The sequence below is a fragment of the Actinia tenebrosa genome, unplaced genomic scaffold (assembly GCF_029948245.1).
Source record: "Actinia tenebrosa isolate PJP-AT-01 unplaced genomic scaffold, QUT_ActTen_1.0 PGA_scaffold8__29_contigs__length_14323225, whole genome shotgun sequence".
Lineage (NCBI taxonomy): Eukaryota > Metazoa > Cnidaria > Anthozoa > Actiniaria > Actiniidae > Actinia > Actinia tenebrosa.
Window position 1 is genome coordinate 13,113,570 of NW_028292585.1, and position 21,802 is coordinate 13,135,371.

Here is a 21,802-nt window from a genome sequence, read left to right on the forward strand (position 1 = left end):
GCGGCTTTAAACGGAAAAATCAAAATATTAGAATGCTTCCCCCCATATCTGGAATCAACTTGGTGTTGGTAGGAATTCCAATTCTTGCAACGGTTGCTTTAGGTAAGAACTGATTGTGATTCAGTATCGGAATGTGTGTTATTAAGAAAGACTAGAACGAAAATCTTCCGAATTTGACTTCAACTGTAACTTTACTGAAATAATCCTTAAGAGTCTAATAATCACTGGTTAACGTTTTTCTTCATATTCTTATGGGGAGTATTATATTTTTACGAATCTTTAACAAAGTCTGCGCATTTTTAACCTAGTTTTAAAACTTTGCTAAACTTCAGGAAAACTTAAAGGGAAATTGCTAATTATGAAAAATAGTAAACCAAGATTAGGAATTTTACTTAAAAAAATCAGAAGAGTTATAACATAGAAAAAAGTTTTTTATTGAACAACTTTTTCGACTTTTTACTGAAATATGATTTAGATGGGAATGTCTTTCTTAGTTTTATTTAGTAAATTTCAGACTTGAATATAGAGTTTCTTGTGATTCTGACTCGAGCAGTAATCATATGAGGTTTTCAGAAGCTTGCCAGAGTGGAGGTGAATGCTAAAAAGTTTTCTTATCATCAATTTCGACTTTTCTCTGATATTCAAGTCTAAAATTACTAAACCAATTATTCCTCTCGGGCTCGAATATTCGCAGCTTGGTAAATATTCCACTGATTATAATCATTTATTTATTAATTTATGAATTATTAATTATTTTATCAATTCTTTCTTTCTTTTTTTTTTTTGAGATACTTGATTTGTCTCCGATTTAGAACTATACTCCTTGTTGAAAGACTTGAAATGTCCACAGATTCTAGACTTAACTAACTAAAATTTATTATTTTATCAATTATTTTTTCTCTCGACTTCTATCTCTCTCTCTCCGAGAACCTTATCACGTGACTTACATGACATGTGAATGACATGTGATTTACATAAAGCAGTTTTCGTATGACTGTGAAAAGCTCACGACACGAACACGGCCACGGCAAAGACCCAGCCAATCAAAAATCTAAAAAACATCACGGTCGCGGCAAGACACGAACTCTTCATCCAATCAAATGCACGAAACACGTCACGAACACGACGCGGACACGGTCACCACAAGGATACGGCACTGCTAGACCGATCCCATTGAGCAAGAGAAAAGAAAGCCAATCAAAATTCTAGGAAACATCACGGTTGCGGCACGGCACTGAAGTTTTCACAGTCATACGAAATCTGAACTATCAACACAGGTAATACAGCAATAGTACACGAAATCCCTTACAAGGCTACTCATTGGAACCAAAACCCCTTATACGAAAGAAAACTATTCTACCCCAAACTATGTACAACTATGTACTGTTAGGGTTGGCGTTGTCTACCTGCAAGAGTTACTGAATAATTGATATGGTTTCCAAGAATTTTCTGATTATCTCTTCTCAAAACGAATATTTTTCATCAGCAATGATGAAACATGCTAATTTTAAAAGATTCGATATTTGTGGAAAACAATCGCTTGATTCCGGCCTTGTCCTAATTTAGTTACAAAGCTTTTCCCGTACGCTGGAGCGGTCTATAGACTATAGCTATGATTTTTACTCCACTTGACTTCGGATTGTTTTCACTTCAACTGAGTCGGACTATGAGTGAGAAGCAGCTTATGACGAAGTGGAAACCAGGCAACGGAGTCGGGATACGAATCTGAAGGTCTCTTTTTGCTTGGCTTTTGGTTACGCTTATGACGAGTGGTTTTCACTTGGTAGTCACGCATTAAAGGATGTCAGCAAAAATCAAACAAACGCCCGCAACAGTCGAAAAATAGAATTCGTTCATATTTTAGAATTAGAAAGACCTTGAGGCGATATAAACTGTGGTATACTTCATTTGCCAAAATATCGCTTTATTTTGAGAGAAAAACGAAGAAAACCAATTTGTGCATAATTGACTCTCTGAGAGAACCAAAATATCACCCAACCTCGCGTGCCTTTGCAAACATGTTTATGGGCTACATATTTAAAACCTTTTTTAAACATTGTATTGGCTTTAAATCTGTGAAATTTTCTAACTTTCCAATGAATTTAAGTTGGCGGAAATTATTTCATTACCAAGTTACTTTGGCGCGTCATGAAATATAAAGAACTTTCAAAAAATATTTTAACCATGTTTTTGAATGAAATAAAAAGTCGATATTTGGAAATTGAGAAGTTAAAACAATAATAAACAGGCAAAACAGGTAAAAAAGGAGAAAGGAGAAAAAGGAGAATAAAGAAAACAAAGAGAGTGTATTGGAATGAACAAGAAATTAATTTTATGCTAATTAGATCCAAAGTCCATCATTTGGATATCAGATCCAACCAATCAAAAAACTGTCCCAAATTGAAAGGTTTCTTAATTGAATTTATACTATACCTGCTTTTATCTGTACAATACTGATCATCAAGAGTTTTGGTCTTACAGAAAATCAAGAGAATATGAAGTAAGAGAGCATATCCCTGTGACCCATGAAGGTTTCTTGAAAATCTATTTTTAGCTCCGCGCGCAAACCTGAGCTATTTTAACATGCGATTTCTGATTGGTCAGATTGTAGTGATGTCATGGGTATACAAGATAGATCGGCAGTGACAAAGCAAGCTTCATGCAGTTGTCAAAACAAACTTTATTCAATTTGATGAGAAAATGCGCTTAGAGGAATTCCTTGAGAAATTCTGAAAGGTTTTTGAAAGAATCCATAAACAGCATATGTGAAAAATACTCAGCTGAGACAACATCATTCAAGCTTGTTTTTAAATCAAAACAATGGTCGCTCGATTGAGACTCATTCATTTTGGAGTTGATTGCAGTTATAGATGAGACTGGAAGTTATTCCACAATTCTCCACCTAAACTGAAATACAGTTAATATTGAGAAGAACACGTACTTCTGCCCTGAACTTCAGTGTTTTCAAAATGACAAGTTATCTAATGGACATCTAAAATGAAGGTAGATTGGACTCGTTTATGAAAGAGCCGGATTTTCGATGAATAAACCTGTTGAATTTAAACTTGAGAGAAAATTTAGCATTTACTGTTGGAATCAGTTGTTTACCAGTAAGAAGGAAAAGCATTAGCAACACTCAACAACAGCAGGGATTTGTGGAGCTTGGCCTGCCATAGACTGTGTTTGATCAACGGTTTACTAGTAAGCCGGGTTGATGTCGAAACAACCTACACGCCACACAGTAGTTCGGCTATCTTGTTCAACCACGCCATAGTACGCGTCCTTTCCTTAGGTATCCGTTCCCAACCAATGAGCAACCTCTTCCAATCCCCCAGGGACCAGAAAGTACGTGGGAATGCTATTGATTATTATAATTGCGGCAGAATATTAATATCCAATGACTTTGCATAGACGTCCTATCATTGACCAATTGTAAGTCATTCACAATGACTTGTTCAGTAACCTGAGGGTCAAGGATGTTTGTTCATTGACATGGCCTTTCACTTCTAATTGGGAAGTACTTTTTGTAGTAAACACCAGCTGCAAATCTACTGTACTTTTCCACTAAAAACAGGTTTTGGTCATGTACAACTTTGTACATGCGTACTGGAAAAGAGCAGGATTGTTTGCTGTACAAACTATTACTTCCTAAGTCTTTTTCTGTTCTCTAGTTCAGAATCATCTTATGTGAAACTTTAAAATATCTTAAGGATAATCTGTTCTCTATTAGTTGAGCTAGCGAGCACCAGGGTCAGCTCTTAGAACTGAGTGCTCGTACTTTTTCCTTAAGTCAACACCTGTCTCAAGCTCTTACGTCATACTTGGCCTAACTGGTCTAATCTAGTTTGACCTAGTACAAACCAGTTATGTGACGTGAGCTTAGCCCTTAAATACGAGCTCACTCAGAGTTCAGTTCAGTGAAGTAGCAGCTAGTCAAGAGTCATATCTAGAGTTCAGATGAGTTCATTGTAAAGTACTACAAGTAGCAGAAATAAAGAAGAAGAAGGAAACAAAAAGCGACCAAAAATCTTTGTGTCCAATTGGGAAAGTATCACTCCCCCACTTTCCTCTCGTGACAATAGACAAATTTCGCATATCGAGATCTAGAGAAATTCATTGACTTCTTATTATGAGCATGGACAATAATAGTAAACTGTACAGCTTTATCGAATACATCACAGTTACCGAATGCTTCATCCATTGTTCGGTGTACAAAGACACTCGTGTATTAAAACATGACAGAAAAAAGTAAGCTTACGATAAACATTAGGATTATGGCAAGTTGGACAGATGAACTGCTAATATGAAACACAAAGGAACTAAATAAGTTAATACAGATGAAAACAATAATCGAATCCACCTTCATGTTCGGAAGTTCAAAGTCCTTGTCTCGTGTACTGTGCAACTTCAATATGGCGGCTGTTGTCTCGCCTTCGGTCGAGCTGTCCTTTGACTTCAATAAATTTGAATTCAAGTTGTGGTATTCACAGTGCTCTTTTAACCAGTTCTCACTTGAGATGAAATTTGAGTTCATTTGTATACTTTTTGTGTTCATTTGTATTGCTTTTGTATTGATTTGTTTTGCTTTTGTGTTCACTTTTTATGTTTTATGGCATTTCTTTGACTTTCTTTTTGAGTTCGCGGTCCGACCCGTTCCAAGATTGCTCAAAAACTTCTTTTAGTGTGGGTCTACCGCAAACGGCGTGTGCGCTGGTATAATTAGTTTGAGCAGACTGATAAGAAAGCTGAAGACAACGATAGAGCAAATGCCCACAGAACACATACCTTAGCGAAAAAAATCTCTATAAATAAGTTCGACAACAAACGCTAAGGAATGACGAAATGGCGTCTCAACAACTATATTGGTGTTAGGTCGAACTCATGTGAGTTTGTCTATCATTATGACAATGTCAATCAAATTGACTTTCGTAAATAACATGATTTGATTGGAGGATCGTTGTTGCCATGGTCGCATAGAGCTATTCAAATCATTAACATGCATGCTGGGTACTATTGCGCAACGTTTCCATTTTGTCGAGGAGGAAAAAACCAGACGCATTGTAAGACTGGTTTGCGGCTCAACATACGAGTCTTGTGAAAAATCTAAATATGTGACGATTGTACATAAGGCTTTCTGCTTACTTCAATACATCAGCAAAAAAGTTTTGACCCATTGAAATTTTACTTCAGGCGTTAATTGTATTATTTTAGATGTGCGAGTGTGAGCATGCAGTGTGCGCATACAGTGCCAGAAATATCCCACATGAAACATCAGCAGCAAGAGAAAATGAACTAAGAGAAGGAATCCCCCCTATACAGCCTTGTAACGATCATGTGTACAGTTTGATCACAGGCTAACCACTCTAATAAATGAAGGAAATACTAAATTTTGTTTTTCTACTATACAATATACTAGTATATTGTATAGTAGAAAAACAAAATTGTTACCAAGGGGGGTAGGTGAGATGACAAAAAATCGATAGCGCGCGCATAAAAAGACAAAGACAAGACACCATTTAGTATTTCCTTCATTTATTAGAGTGGTTAGCCTGTGGTTTGTTCATATTTTCAAACCTTTTTTCTTCTGTACGCGCATTTACTACGCGCGCTCTACGCTGTTTGCTTACGTTTTTGGGGTTTTTCCGTTATTTCGACTCTGCCCTGAATATGAATGTGCACGTCGAAAGCTTGGCAAATACGACAGGAAATTGAAGTAGCAATTTGTTCAACTTTCTGAAGTATTTTTACATTTATTTTCCAAAGCTTTCGACCTACATCGTCATCTTGAGGTCAGATTTGTACATTTGAACATAAGAAAAGCACAAGAAAACGTTAGCAAACAGCGTAGAGCGCGCGCGTACTATGCGCGTACAGAATATCAAACGATCAAATAAGGATATCATTGGATGATATTTTTAGAATAGATTTTAAAAATAGCATCAAAGTGTGCACATGATGGGGCACGTGGATTCCTTCTCTTAGTTCATATTCACTTGTCAGCAGTTCATTTCGTCATACAAATAGCCAAAGTAGTCTATACTGGATAAGAGATTCTTATTACTTGTTAGTGTCGTGTAACGTTAGTAATCATATGGCGTAAGATTATCGATAAACTTTTAATTGTCGATATGCTAACATCTTAGTGAGCGAGTGACACATTTGCATATTTAGACCCATCCACGAGTTTAAAAGTACAAAATTTTACGTGATTATGACTTGACCTCAGCGTTGCGTGACATAGTAACACTTGAATCCCAATATTAGGCTGATGTTAATTTAAAAGTTTCGCTGACTGTTGAAAAAAGAAAAACAACAATGAATAGTTGCCTAATCAACTTCGGAGGACTTGCTGCATTTTACTTATTCAAAAAGTTGCTAAAATTTGATTTAAATAGATCTAAAATAAAAATACAATAAGAATAATAAATAACATTATTAATTTCTTTGTGCCAACTGATGTCGCTGTACACTGCTAGGAAGCGGGGTAGAAAAGGACCTTTCCTTGCAGGGTAATGTCGCTGGAATACTCCTTATTAAACCTGTTACTATTCTGTACACCTATGTTGGTTACGCATTTTAGATTTAATTTTCGCTATTTTTTCCGACGTAGTTTTTTTTTTTTTTTTTTTTTTCTGGCCAAAGAGTTTTTCCCAAATTTTTTTTTTCTTCAGTCAGAATATATATGGATCGATGGCTTTTGAAATTTACAGAAAAATCGTTCGCACAAAGATTACAATATTTGGAAAAAACGATCTTAGCGGAAATTGATAATTTAGCGGATAATTTAGTGGAGTGAAATTTGGTCTGAAATCAAACGCGCGATTACGAAATCGCACGACCGCGTAGCGGGAGTGCGATTTGTAATTGCAAGTTTGATTTCAGACCAAAATTGCATGACACGAAGTTCAATTACCACTCAATCATATCCTTTTTGTAATCATACGCAAGAAAAAGACACAATAAAGAGTGCAGAAATAATCAATTTAATGTAGTAGTAGAACTAAATGCGAACAAAAAAAAACATCTAAAAAAATTTTTTTAAATATTTTTTTGTTTTATTTTGTTTTATTTTATTGTTTAATAATAATAATAATATTATAATAAGAATAATAGTGATAATAATAATAATAATAAACTTTATTTCAAGAGGGGACATTAAAGAAATTTTTTTTTCAGGATGCGATAAAGAGCTCCTAAGGATGCGACTTGGGAATTTATCGCATTCCTTTGAACCAATCAGATTGCAGGATTTGGTAGTGATTACAAAAAGGATATGATTAAGTTGAAAAACACACGACTAACAGCAGTAATAATAATAATAATAATAATAATAATATTAACTTTGTTTCTTGGATTGGTGATCCAGTTTCATCATGTTCTTGTGGTATTTTCATTCTTGGGTTTTCCTCATCTAGAGCTCCGAGCGCCTGTCCCATCTTTTCAGTCACGAAGTTCAGCAACATATATACTCCAAGGAGAATTGGCCTGAACACCACAAGCACCTTTTTGAACCACTCATTCATGATTAGACTGTTGTAGTTTAGAACCTGTAGCTGTAAGAAAATCTATCTTAGTCTATTGTCGTTCTGACTATGGTATTAGGTGTGATTCATGGTATTGAATATTACTTCTCAAAGTCTTTTAATACCTTGATCCAACACTGGATGCTAGTTAGATCATTAGATCATTAGATCATGGATATCCAAATGGGTATAGTCCATAGAGTTGGATCTGACATCCAATGAGCCTGAAGCGAGATGACGTTTTACCCCCGTCTCTAGACCATAATCCTTTTCACACTGCTTTTGTTCTTTAATTATGACTATTGTTCCTGTATTCTCTAAGGAATCAAAAAATTTAATATGAAAGAATTTAAAAAACTATTATGGTTTAGAGTCGGGGGTAAAACGTCATCTCTCTTCAGGCGTATTAATGCATGGATATTGGATCTAATTATCATTTAAACTCATCACACGTAGATGAGCTTGGCGTTGGTGCTTGGGTGGGAGGAGCCTCGGGAACTCGGCGGAGGTCAGCGGTAACTATGGCAACCCTGTCACCTCCCACCTAGCACCGTCACACTGACTTGGCAGTGGAATACTTACCTATACTTACCTTAGTGGTGGGTGGGTGGGAAAACAAATAGCGTTGGTGTAGCGTACAAACTGCGTAAGCTAGCGTTAGCGATATGAGATAGCGCATAGCGTTAGCGAAATCGGATAGCACGTGGCGTTAGCGAAATTGGATAGCACCCGATGCAAGCTTCGTCCCCAGATACCATCTGTTCATCATTCATCTCATTGCGTGAGACATTAATTTGCTTATCAGATGGCCGCGAAGCTATAGCCTTTTGATGACAGATACTTGCGATAACAGGCAACTTAGTTCAAGTCTAACTTTGCTTAAATATTTTATTTAACCACATTTAAACTCATCACACGTAGATGAGCTTGGCGTTGGTGCTTGGGTGGGAGGAGCCTCGGGAACTCGGCGGAGGTCAGCGGTAACTATGGCAACCCTGTCACCTCCAAATGATTCTCCAAGGTGCTTGGAGAGGAGGAACAGGAAGAAGGGCCTCCCACCACAATGATCCAAGCACCAACCCAAACTAAGGTCACTCCAGGAAATTAAGCTTGAGAAAGATAGCGCGAGATCGAGGCTAAGGATTCTGTAGGTGTCCGGATATAACTTTGATAAGCGTTACTAGTCCATCTGCCAAGGGTTTGGATCATGTGATCTGGAACACCATTGCGCGCTGCAACTGTGGCGGCTCCAATCCTGAAGCTATGGCTGGAAAAATTACCAGTCACTCCCGCACCAGCGAAAATATCCCTCAGCCACGACGTCAGCAACTCTCGAGACAATGGTTGGCCATTCTTTAATAAGAATAGTGGACCTGAAGCATTTCCTCTTTTATGCAGAAAAGCGGACATTGCAGTCACCGCACACAGTGGGGAGACGCCACAACCAATGTGAACATAGCACCCTGCGCGGAAAGGATCGGTTTTGGATGCTTTGATCCATACCCGTAAGCACGATGGTCGGTCCAAATTATCAAACGACAAGTCCGAGACCTGCAGGTGAATGGTGGGGTCGAAACTGGCCAAGCTGGAGACCGTAAACTCTGCCGATCGCAGGAAACCAAAGTATGCGAGCGTACATGACGACCAAAACATGGCATGGTCAAACGAGTCAATATCCAGGGCCTTGAAAATGGTGAGCATGAGAGCGTCGGTAATCGGTAGACGCTGTGAAAACTGGGACCCTTGGGAACGTTTAATGCCCCGAAAGACTTGATGCAGCCGCGGACAATTTACCAATGGATCTGCGTGACCCTGCTCGATGTGAAGGGCCCGAACCGCTGACAGGTAGACTTTAATAGACCGATGCTGAAGCGACTGTGCCAGAAACGTTACAAAAAGACATAAAGTTCTCTCATCTGCAGGTAAGACAGGAACTTTGCCAAGCTGATGGCAAAAATCAATAAATTTACGCTGAGCAGACGCGTAAGTGCGACGTGTGGTGGGAGCCAGGCCATTTAGGAGGAATTCCTGACACTGTTTCTTTAGAGTGGACTGGTCAAGTTGAGAAGAAGCTGATGCGGAATTGGAGTTGGGGATCGGTGTGCTGAAGGAGCCAAACGCCTGAACTCCTGCCAACGAAAACGGGATAAGGCATCAGCGATTGCATTGTGGACGCCGGGTATGTGGAGCGACGAAAAGGAAAAGTTAAAGCGCGCTGCCGCTAGCAACAGACTGCGCAACAGCCGCATCAGGTCGGGGACTTTAGAAGTCCTGCCGTTCAGCATGAACACCACAGCCTCGTTGTCGGAACGAAAGATGACATGCTTTTTGGACCACCGATGGCCCCACACATGCGCGGCTAGAACGATCGGAAAGAGTTCCTTATATGCAATAGATTGAGAACCCTGCTTCTCCAACCAGACACCGTTGAACCACGCTTGGTCCAGAAAAGCTCCATAACCAATTGCTCCTGAGGCGTCCGATACCACCTGGGTATCGCCTACGACTGGGATACCAGGATACAGCCAAAAAGAAACCCCGTGCCACGTAGAGAGGAACTGGTGCCACCAGTCTAAGTCGCGATGGAACTCGCAATTCAGACGTATAGGATGGTCTCGCTTGCGGAAACAGCCTAGCAGGTCAATCATGCGCCGTATAAACGTGCGACCAGGCCACACCACCTTCACTGCGTGGTGGAGGTGGCCAATCAACGATTCTAGGTGATGTCTATTACACCAGCGTCGCGACCGCCAGGTAGCAATCAATAGTTTAAGGTTGCATAACTTATCTGCTGGCAAACGAGCAATTTGGTTCACTGAGTCCAATTCGATGCCTAAAACAACCAGGGTAGTATCAGGGCCTATGCATTTGTCGGGATGTAGCGGAACACCTAGAGTGCGGCATACTTGACGTGACTTAGCTAGGTTAACTGCGCAGGCGTCAGTGTTAGGAGGGCCCGCCATGATAAAATCATCAAGATAATGAACGAGATTGCTAACTTGGTAATTGTTCACCAAAATCCACTCTATCATCGAGGCTACCGCATTGAAAATAAACGGGGCTGATCGAAGACCAAAAGGTAACGCTAAGTCAACGTAATACTTTCCGCGCCACTTCATACCGAGAAGGTACCTGTCAGAAGGATGAACCGGAATATTACGGTAGGCCGATTCGACGTCGAACTTTGCCATCAGTGCTCCGGTACCAAGGCTAGAGATCATCCGAATGATTTGATCAACCCTGACATACTGAAGGGTAAAAGCCTCGCGGTCGATACCATCGTTCACGCTAAGTCCCCTGGGAGATGAAAGGTCGACTATGAGCCTCCATTTTCCAGGCTGGCCACGCTTAGGTATCACCCCAAAGCTGCTGACGTGCAGGTCAGGAAGGGGAGGTTCGGAGAAGGGGCCCGCGACCCTGTTCGACCTGACCTCGTTTTGCAGATACGAATCAATCACCTGAGGGTTGTGGATAGCGGTTTCCTTGTTACTCTTGGCCGATCTTAAAGAGCTGAGTTGACTTTGGAATCCAACTTTGAAACCATATCGAATCCCACTTAAAACATAAGCCACTTCAATCTGGTCTGGGTGTGATAGCAACTCTTGGGAAAACCACTCAACACTAAGGGGCGTGACGTCAGATACCAACGGGAGGTTAAGCATAGCTGAAAGAAGATACAATACGACCGTGAAAATAATAGCGACCGGCAGATGTTCCAAACTGCTCACACGACTTAAAAAGAGATACGTGAGGCGATAAACGACGAGTAAAGCTAATTACCCTAGATAGGAACTTAGACGGGGTAAAATTACATGCACATAAACATAATATATCGAGAGTAAAGTATATGCTATGGGAGGGGGAGGACCCACTCTGGCGATAACACGGGACTCGAAAAGAACGAAAAATTAGCAAAATAAACGCGTAAGAGGGTCCCGACGTAAAGCTTGAAATGCTGTTGCGATAGCATACAAAGGGACCTACAGAGACAGCTAGAAGACGGCTTAATTGTCCTAATAACGCCGCAGCCAATCATAGAGGCCAGACTGACAGCAAAGCTAATTTCTTAAGGGCCTGGTTACGCGAAAAGATTGTATCAAGGTTTTGTAAATATAACGCGCTAAAAGGTATGACAGCATAGAGATAACACAAAAGTCCTAGCACGAAAGGTTTTTTTTTTTTTTTAAATATATATATATATGTATATATATCATATGCAATGAAATACCAGTGACATTGTCTGCGTTTCTTATAAAGCCTAGCATGCAGAAAAGAAATAACGACGGCACGAAATGTCCCGAGACCATTGAAACGTTCCAGACAATTGACAATACACAATCTAAATGCACTTGAACTGTCTAGACAAGATTACGAGCGAAAATTATAGAGTGCTATACAAGATAGCTAAAGCTAAAGAACGAATTAAACGGAACATTTTTTATTTTTATTTTTTTGTAAGAACCATAAGTATAACATAAAGTACTAGCGTGCTTGGATTAGCGGCGCTTAGACCTGTGAAGTTCCCCCGACGACTCGGCAAACGTGGATTTCCGTTTGGACTCCGAAGACTCGTCGGTCCCACTCGGGCAATCTACCAAGCGATGGCGGCCAGAACATGAAGAGCACTTGTGTGCGAAGCGGCAGCCACTATAACGCGAAGAACACTGCCCCCGATTCCAAGAACGGCATATGGTGTCGCTATTGGATGAGCCCTTGGGTTCTGCTCCTTCAGCAGCTGTAGCACTGAGAGCGCGTGGGACAGATCCCGCGGTGTGGAAACTGTAGAGCTGGCTATTGATGTGCGACCAGTCTGTGAGTTTGCTTGCTGCTGCGTGCTCACGAAAAGCCTTATCGTAAGACAGCCAAGCCCGGCCGCTAAACTGGCGATAGGTTCGCAGAATAAGCAGCTTGTAGAGCAAAAGATCTTTCCAGCGATTGGGAAAATAAGAAGTCAGCACGAGCGAGTAAATGCTGAACGCCTCGACCCACGTCATTATGTCCTCTACCTTTCGCCGCTGGCGCTTGGGCGTAGAGGTCAAAACGATGCGACCATCAAAGAAGAGTTGGGGCTCGTTTTCCGTCTCCACCAGGTTAGGAGAAATGAGATCGCTCATGTCGACGAACTTGCCACTGATGATCTGGGTAACCAGCTTTGCGGGAACGGGAGAGCAACCTGGGCCAACGATAAAAGGCTGATGCAAGACCGCCGAAACAGATGGCAATGATGGCGCCCAAACCGACGAGACGGAGCTCGGCACAGATGCTGAGAAAGCTAGCGTAGCGCTCGTGTCGGCCAATGACTGCGATGGTAGCGTAAAAGTGCTGGCGAATGAAGGTACAGGTAAAATAGACGTACCTGTAGCGTCCTGCGTAGCAGAAACCACTGCGGAGGTGGAAGAAGTTGGCAGTGCAGGCTGTGAAGAATAAGGTGGCGAGGAGGACGAGTTTCCTGACCCATTTGCAGAGGATGCCTCCAAAACCGCTTGAACAACCTCCCGGATAATCTCCTGCCGGTCTTCTGCAGAGAGTACGGCCGTACTACTTCGTGTAGCCCGAGACATAACGAGAGTATAGCGTAAAAACAAATAGCGTTGGTGTAGCGTACAAACTGCGTAAGCTAGCGTTAGCGATATGAGATAGCGCATAGCGTTAGCGAAATCGGATAGCACGTGGCGTTAGCGAAATTGGATAGCACCCGATGCAAGCTTCGTCCCCAGATACCATCTGTTCATCATTCATCTCATTGCGTGAGACATTAATTTGCTTATCAGATGGCCGCGAAGCTATAGCCTTTTGATGACAGATACTTGCGATAACAGGCAACTTAGTTCAAGTCTAACTTTGCTTAAATATTTTATTTAACCACATAAAAATGATTTCTTATTCACTCCCGATACACTCTCTTTTTTTTCTTTATTCTCGGCCGCTTTCTCTTTTTTACCTGATAAAACACTCCTACTCGTTTTTTAAACACTACATAATAACGGGGTTCTTATATAGCACATTTTACATGGTCTCAATGCGCTCCACAATCATGACCAGTGGAGGACTTTACGGGCTGCGTATTAAGGCGCTAGTAGCAGCCGAGCAGCTTTGAGTGATTTGTTAGTAAGTGTTAATGCCTCCAGATTGGGATAGGCTGTTGAACCGGGAGACAATCCCCTACTCTTCTTATACGAATAATTCAACAGGTTCTTTTATGTCCCCCATTTTACTGTAGGTTAGGAAGGGTTGGGAGACAGGGCCTACGATTTTAAGTCCTTGTCCGAGAGGTCTTGAAGGTCTAACCTTCTCCTCAGTTATTTTAAGACCCTGAGTGTTGGTCCGGCCGAGGCTTGAACTACGACCTTCCGAACAACAGACCGACGCTCTTACCAAAGGCAGCAACTTCTTACCAACTGAGCTAACCGGGTGGCGGTTATTATTGTTTATTATTGTTTATTATTGTTTTAACTTCTCAATTTCTAAATATATCGACCTTTTATTTTATTCAAAAACATGGTTAAAATATTTTTTGAAAGTACTTTATATTTCATGACGCGCCAAAGTAACTTGGTAATAAAAAAATTTCCGCCAACATAAATTTATTGGAAAATAATAAAATTTCACAGATTTATAGCCAAGACAATGTTAAAAAACGTTTTTGAGCAATGAAGCCCATACACATTTTTGCAAAGGCACGCGAGGCCCTCGAAGTTGGGTGATATTTTGGCTTTCTCAGAGAGTCAATTAATATGCACAAATTGGTTTTTCTCGTTTTTCTCACAAAATAAAGCGATATTTTGGCAAATGAAGTATACCACAGTTTATATCACCTCAAGGTCTTTCTAATTCTAAAATATGAACGAATTCTATTTTTCGACTATTGCGGGCGTTTGTTTTTATTTTGCTGACATCCTCTCTTAGACTACCAAGTGAAAACCACTCGTCATAAGCGCAACCAAAAGCCAAGCAAAAAGAAACCTTTCAAAGAAACTAAGTAAAACTATTCGCTGTACTTGTCAAAAACTATGATGAAATTCTTAAGTATTTTGTAATGTATATTTCAAAGAGCAATTGCTTTGTTTTAATCATTAACCATGCATATAATGTTTAATCATCTACTGAAAAGAAAAACATCTCCATTTAAATTATATTTTAGTAAAAAGGCGAAAAAGTTACTCAATAAAAAACTCAATTGAAAACTTTTTCCTATATTATAACTCTGCTTATTTTTTAAATAAAAATTATAATATTGGTTTATTCGTTTTCTTAATTCTTGGTTTCTGAAATGTATGATATCGCAGACTTAGTTAAAAATTCGCAAAAATATAATACTTCCCATCAGAATATCAAGAAAAACGTTAACCAGTGATTATTAGACTCTTAAGGATTATTTCAGTAAAGTTTATGTACACATTCCGATACTGAATGTAACTGTCTCAGTTATCGCTAGGCTATTTTACAGATCGCTCGGACTAGACACTTTAGTCCCTTGATCTCTTTAAATCTTTGTCGATAAATCAATCGTAAAACTATAATAAATCAAATGAAATAAATTGCTAACTAATCTTACTGACAATCGTACATACATGCAATCATACAATCATTTCTAAAATAATAATACAAGTGAAGGTCATACCTTAGTAGGAATTCCAATACTTGCAACCGTGGTTTTAGGTAAGAACTGATTGTGATTCAGTATCGGAATGTGTATATATAGTACGAAAATCGGCCGAATTTGACTTCAACCGAAACTTTACTGAAATAATCCATAAGAGTCTAATAATCACTGGTTAACGTTTTTTCTTGATATTCTGATGGGGAATATTATATTTTTGCGAATTTTTAAGTTTTAATTTTTAAGTCTGCGAAGTCATGCATTTTTAATCTAGTTTTAAAACTTTGTTAAACTTCAGGACAAAAATTAACTCAAATTATTTTAAAAAATCAGCAGAGTCACAGAAAAAAGCTTTTTTATTGAGCAACTTTTTCGACTTTTTACTGAAATATAATTTGGACGGAAATGTTTTTCTTTAGATATAGCGGCCAGTGATAAAACAAAGCAATTGCTCTTTGAAATGATTACGAATCTCACTTAGTTTCTCACAAGTAGAGCGAATAGTTTTATTTAGTAAATTTCAGACTTGAATATAGAGTTTCTTGTGATTCTGACTAGTCGAGCAGTAATCATATAGAGTTTTCCAAAGTTTGTCAGAGTGAAGGTAATACTAAAAAGTTTTGTTATCATGAATTTCGATATTCCATATTTCGATATTCCGATTATAATCAAATATTAATTATTTTGTCAATTCTTTCTTTTTTTAGATTCTTTTTTTTTTAAGATACTTGATCTGCCTCCGATTTAGAAAACTATACTCCTTGTTGAAAGACTCTTTTTTTCTACAAAATTTAACTGGACTATTTTTCTTTTGTTTGTTTGGTATTGATCTTTGGTCAAATTTTGAAATTTTTGAATTTGAAATTTTTCTATAGATAGGTTTTAACCCGGAACTTACATATTTGCGAATTTTGCAATTTTCTTTAACAGTACTAATTAAAAAAAGTTCGCACTTTTCTTGATGCCGTATTAAATTATTTTAAAATTACGTTATATACTAGTAAAAAAAAGTTCGCAATTTTATCAACTTTCATAATTTGCGAATTTTCGAACCGTATCATATTATATACTAGTAAAAAAAAGTTCGCAATTTCATCAACTTTCATAATTTGCGAATTCTGATGCTGTATATATTATATACTAGTAAAAAAAAGTTCGCAATTTTATCAACTTCCATAATTTGCGAATTTTCGAACCGCATCATATCATATACTAGTAAAAAAAGTTCGTAATTGACAGGCTGCCGCTCGTCCTGCTGAGGGAAAGAAAACCACCTTCTGCTCGCGGGGTAGTATTTTAAAAGACTTAGTCTCGGACAATATATGGTAGTCAGAAGTCTCGCCGGTTAATTATAAGGCTTTTTCAATAACTGGAAAGCTCATTACGTATGCAAGATTTAGACAAACTTCGGCGTCATTCCACCTCATGTATCAGTTATTACTAAAACCTTTTTTCCAACTTATTTCGCAACACCAGAAATATCATATTCTTTTTCACTTGAACCTAAGCTTTCCAATGAAGTGGATTTTTTTGCTAAAATTAAGGTTAACAGTCCTTTCTCTCATTCCCACAAGTAACGTTTACGGTGACAAAATTTTATCACCTATGTCTAGATAATAGTGAAAGATAGTTTCTACGCTCAAGGCTTAAAATTCTGATCTTGCTAAGTAAACCGTAATTAATATTGCATAGTTGAATAGGCGCAGGTGTCGAACGACCGGTTGACTAGGAACTAACCCTAAAACCGTAGCTTGAAAAACAAACAAGCGTTCAATACAAGGGATGTTCGTTGCAATTCCTTTAATGACTACACTCAAGTGAATCGTTGTCGGGTTCAAGTCAAAACATATCAAAATAAGTCCTCAAACTATTGTATTTGACTATTTCTACGACATGAAACCAGAAAACAAGAGATCAAAACAACCTCCAAGATTCTACGAGCCATTAAAAAAGAGCTATTACCGGAAGTGACGTCTATTGATAGCAACCTATACGCGTTTGGCATTCTAAACCGACTGCATGGATGGCGCAAATGAATAAATTATAATATACTTATGTCATTTCCCATGTGCCATTTCGGTCTCAGCTTTTATGTTCTATGCTTCTGAACCCGACAACGATTCTTCAATTGAGTGTATATTTAGAAGAATAAAGACGCCTTGGCTTCTTTTGACTAAGTATATCTAACATAATTTTATATTGAATTTTTTAGCGGACGCCAAAATGTCGAATTTCATCGAAGAATTAAAAGGAAAAAAGATCTTCGGTAAAGAAGGAAAAAACCTGAACCTGACTTGGAAATATGAAATCAAGTCCTTGCCTCCCCACGGTACCAAAATACTAGAGTTCTTGTTCGGGGAGTGGAAGTATCCGGGATATGTATCCAGAAAATGCTTAAAAGTGGATGAGAATGGGAATGTTGAGAAAGCAAAGAATTGTGAGGAGAAGTACGGTTACGAAGGAAATGTTGGAAACAATGGGGTTTACCAGTCCAAAGTGATGCTTTATAACTTGACGAAGAGTGATATGGAGAAGTGGTATGGCATTGATATTGAAATGGGGATCTACAGGAGCCCTTTGGAAGATTGGTTTAAGCTATGCATATTTGGTAAGTTGTCTTTGTAAAGATTACAAGTGTTGGTAAAATGTCATGTTATATCGAAGGAGATAAACTGATGAGTAGGACTGCTCTGCTCCGCTCCGCTCCGCTCTGTTGTATTCTGTTGTTGTGTTGTGTTGTTTATGTTTATGTTTATGTTTATGTTTCTTTTAGAGTGCACACACTAAAACCGTGAACATTAAATAGTACTAATTAGTACTATTTCATACAGAATCCTTTGTTTTCTATTGTTTAATTATCACTATTTAGTGCTGAAAATTTAGTATTTGTTTCACGGATTTAGTATGAGCACTCTTTTTTTTCTATTTTATTTCTCCATACCCGCAGAAAAGGCAAAGATCACCAACTTCTCCATCTCAAGCAATGCAACAGTAAAGGAAGGGGATGTTGTTAATATCACATGCCAAGCTAAAGGGAAACCAGAACCTAATGTATCCCTGTCCAAACAGGACCAGGTCATCAAGGAGGGGAAACGTGAAGTAATGCACAAAATCGACAAAGTAGCCATGAAAGATGGGGGTGAATATGTCTGCGTTGCGTCGAATGATCGCGAAGAAACAGTAGAGAGACGCATAACTCTATCCGTGGAGGGTAAACAAGTAGCAAAGTATAGTTTCTATTCTAATGATGGGTTGCAAGCATTCCCAAGAGAGTTTAAAGACAAAAGCATGGCGGCCATTGTGGTGCCGTTAACAATGGATGCTAATAAGAAATCTTTTGTTAAATGGCACCAACGCTCCCCCGAGAGGCCGCGATGACGTAACGTGCAAGCGAGGAATTAGAGCACGCATTCTTTTCACGGATACGTTTGGGGTTGAAGTCCATCACCAAACAAAATAAAACAGAGTAATGAAATGAAAGAAGAAAATAGAAAAAAGAAGAAACCAAAAGCAAATAGGAAAGAAAAGAGAAACCCAACACGAAACGAAATACTTAAGCAGCTTGTCACGCACGCTACATGTAAATCGTACTGGCAACATGAAGTAGAGGTTCTCACTTTTGCTGTCATGTATTCTCTCGGCACGACAACTTTGTTGCACGTGCACTGAGTGCGGCGTTTTATGCATGACATACGGCATGACGACAAGCCCAGGCCCAAAATAAAGTACTGGTTATTACTAATGGACTACTTCGACGAGCCGGCGGCCATCTTGAATCATGATGGGAAGTATGGGTCGTGCGGGGAGCAAACTTACAAACTTTGCTATTTTAATGGCGTAGATTGACATTAACAGTTCACAAAAAGACAATTTGACAGCTAGAGATGAATTATAAATATGGACAGTTCCACTACCAAGTAAAAGTTTAAAATATCGTGGAGTCGTCATTTTTAAGTATTTGTTTAGTGCCCCCCCTGGACGACCCTAAGGGGGCGGACACACGGTGCAATTACATTGCACACAACAAATTTGAACCGGGGTGACACACGTTGCAACGAAATCACGCAACATCGCTTTTGTCTGCGCGCCATGATAAAAAATTTGGCCAGCGGTTATAAATTTGTTGCAAGCTGATTTCAAAATGTTGCAGGTAATGTTGCAACCATGTTCACACGATGAAAAGTGTTGCGCGCAATGTTGCAAGAGTAGAGCTCGATTCAACTTCACATTTGTTGCATGCAATGTTGGTAGACATGCTGCAACAGTCCTGTTGTGTGCAATGTTGTACTGTGTGTCTTAAGCTTAATGCCTTTCGATTGAAGATGGCAAGTATTATGCAAAGGGGTGTATGTAAGAGTAGAGCTCGATTCAACTTCACATTTGTTGCATGCAATGTTGGTAGACATGCTGCAACAGTCCTGTTGTGTGCAATGTTGTACTGTGTGTCTTAAGCTTAATGCCTTTCGATTGAAGATGGCAAGTATTATGCAAAGGGGTGTATGTAGAATGGGTAAATCATGAAGAACATGTATTTTAATTATTGTATTCAACTCACCGTTTTTTGCACTCTGTCTTCTTGTTGCTGCACTGTGTCACTGAACGAGAATTTGGAACCAACCCGATGAATTTCAGCCTTTTTGCCGGTGTGTGCACGACTTTGTTGCCTGTATTAACTGCACTTTTATGGGTAGGTTCTCTTTTTGTGAATCTGATCATGTGTTAATAATGATTATAAACACACATGCACATACAACACTGCAGTGATAATAGAAGTACATGTACTAATGTACACTTTTTCGTTCTAGGTTCAGCGGCCCAACAGACGCTTCTTTCAGGTATGTGCACGATTTGTTTTGCCTGTATTAACTGATATTTATATAGCTCTAGCTAGGTTTTCTTGTTTGAATTATGCGTTAAACAATTAAACATATATAGCCTTAACACTGCAGTGATAATAGAGGTACATCTACACTTTTAACCCTTTCTAGGTACAACGGTCCAACCGACAACATCAGGTTCCAAGAAATGCATTTCAGAACCTTGGATGTTGGGATTCCTGCTTCTTTCTCGTTGGATCTGAAGCACAACTTTCAGCCGACAAAGTCTCTTTCTTATTGGCTTGTTCAATTCAACACATCCACATGATTCGCCAAACTAATAGACCCCTTGCATTGGATTCCTAGAGGGATTGTTCTGGGGGACAAAACAGTGGATTTTTTTGCATAACAAAAGACGGCCTATTGTTTTGTCCCCCAGAAGAATTCCTCTAGGAATCCAATGCAAGGGGTCTATTGTCATCACTCTCATTGATTGCTTTAGGGAAGAAAAGTTAAGGGCACACTATTTCTCCAAGTTAAGCTTGGTCCACACAAGCGTCGGAATTGCCTATGCAACAAATAGACACAGCAATCGCAATCGAGCCAGCCCGTACCGCTCGGAACGAGTTACATGATTGAATTAAAAAACAATAGATTGGTCATCCAAACAATAGCACTAAACCTAACCTTATGAAAGCGGTACTTTACTTAGGTAGCAATGAAAGTCCAGCTTTCGAGCGGTACTGGATTACTTTCGCAATCTGGGCTGATCCAAAAGATTGATTGATTGATAACTTTTAATTAATTAATCAATTAACACATCGGACTTGAATACCGACGACGTGGGTTCGATTCCTGCCAAGGGCATTTGATATTTTTCTCTTATTCTCTCTATTTCATTACACACACCGAACGCATAATTTATTACTATTATACTATGTCTATTCTTTGGGTACATATTTGCGCTGTTCAACTTATCTATAGAGAAAAAATATCGCTCTGGGATCCTCACGAATATCCTACATTTCATATTCTGGCTGCGTTACCAGCGTTGGTCCTTGTAATGTAGTGGTTAACACATCGGGCTAGAATACCGAAGACGTGGGTTCGAATCCTGCCAAGGGCATTTGATATTTTTCTCTTATTCTCTCTATTTCATTACACTTAAGTGCATTCGGTGTAGAAAAATTGCTTACCTGAGTACCAGGCTCTCCTGCGGAGAGGTCTCCCCCGCCAAGGCCTGATACTCAGGTTAAACGATAGACCATTTTCTCAAGGTTGCGTGCGCATCCACCTTGACGTGCCACAAAACTGAAAAACGCAAATTCAGTAAAATTGAGAAGACAGCTTTATATTTAAGGTGTTTCGGTACAGTTTCGTGATCACCAAACAGAACTTTTTCAATCGTCGCGTTGGCAATGTTCTGTTTGCTGGATCACTTTAGAATTTATACCAGTTGTTGCTCTTGGTTTGAAGTTTGTACTAATGTATATTTTATTAAAATCAAAGTCCTCAACGCAAGAAAATCGAGAAAAATCGAAAGTTGAAAAAAATAAAAGTGCGCGCGATTCAGATGTGATGTAGAAAAACTGTTAACTCCTAAGAATCCCCAATTCATGACAAAAAAAATATCAAAGATTTAAAGAAATTCTTATGTTAGATTTGGAGAAAATCGCACGAACATTTCATACTCTCAGTTTTGTTTATCGCTTTTGCGCACTCGGTTTAAAAAATTGCTATTGAATAAAATTATTCAAAAATATCCTAAAATGTTGCTGTTGCTCTTGTTTTTATACTGTGTAAGTTTGGTCAACTAGTTCCTTGCTGGTCTTGAGAACGAATTTTTTTTCGAAGAGCGTTTT

At 39.0% G+C, this 21,802-nt stretch overlaps 2 protein-coding genes and 1 long non-coding RNA gene across 4 annotated transcripts; 1 reads left to right on the forward strand and 2 right to left on the reverse strand.

The window, feature by feature from the left end:
• LOC148905234 (uncharacterized) lies at positions 1 to 21,377 on the forward strand. Of its 2 annotated transcripts, none has more exons than XM_089040675.1 (5): positions 1 to 102; positions 17,336 to 17,731; positions 18,071 to 18,350; positions 19,929 to 19,958; positions 20,112 to 21,377. In XM_089040675.1, exons 1-5 carry the CDS (start codon positions 33 to 35, stop codon positions 20,266 to 20,268), a joined length of 933 nt encoding a protein of 310 aa, XP_088896801.1. In that variant the 5' UTR covers positions 1 to 32; the 3' UTR covers positions 20,269 to 21,377. The 2 variants fall into 2 exon arrangements, with proteins under 2 accessions (XP_088896801.1, XP_088896802.1); XM_089040676.1 differs by having other exon boundaries at positions 18,071 to 18,334; positions 20,112 to 21,376.
• LOC148905235 (uncharacterized) lies at positions 6,090 to 7,758 on the reverse strand. Its single transcript, XR_016121807.1, has 2 exons — positions 7,342 to 7,758; positions 6,090 to 6,292 (listed from the first exon to the last, which is right to left on the reverse strand). It is a non-coding gene; the product is annotated as an uncharacterized LOC148905235 (long non-coding RNA).
• On the reverse strand, positions 8,394 to 13,355 carry LOC148905236 (uncharacterized). Its single transcript, XM_089024052.1, has 2 exons — positions 12,880 to 13,355; positions 8,394 to 9,652 (listed from the first exon to the last, which is right to left on the reverse strand). The coding sequence occupies exons 1-2, from the start codon at positions 13,166 to 13,168 to the stop codon at positions 8,628 to 8,630; spliced, it is 1,314 nt and encodes a 437-aa protein (XP_088880178.1). The 5' UTR covers positions 13,169 to 13,355; the 3' UTR covers positions 8,394 to 8,627.
• Positions 21,378 to 21,802: the final 425 nt, after the last annotated feature.

What these genes read in the sequence shown, in the direction of transcription:
- LOC148905236 (XM_089024052.1), bottom strand. Translation starts at nt 13,168, where the DNA reads ATGCGCTATCTCATATCGCTAACGCTAGCTTACGCAGTTTGTACGCTA. An exon ending in TGCTACGCAGGACGCTACAG is followed by an intron (nt 9,653 to 12,879) that starts GTACGTCTATTT and finishes TTTCGTTGGCAG; the next exon opens with GAGTTCAGGCGTTTGGCTCC.
- LOC148905234 (XM_089040675.1), top strand. Translation starts at nt 33, where the DNA reads ATGCTTCCCCCCATATCTGGAATCAACTTGGTGTTGGTAGGAATTCCA. An exon ending in TCTTGCAACGGTTGCTTTAG is followed by an intron (nt 103 to 17,335) that starts GTAAGAACTGAT and finishes TGAATTTTTTAG; the next exon opens with CGGACGCCAAAATGTCGAAT. An exon ending in GTTTAAGCTATGCATATTTG is followed by an intron (nt 17,732 to 18,070) that starts GTAAGTTGTCTT and finishes CCATACCCGCAG; the next exon opens with AAAAGGCAAAGATCACCAAC.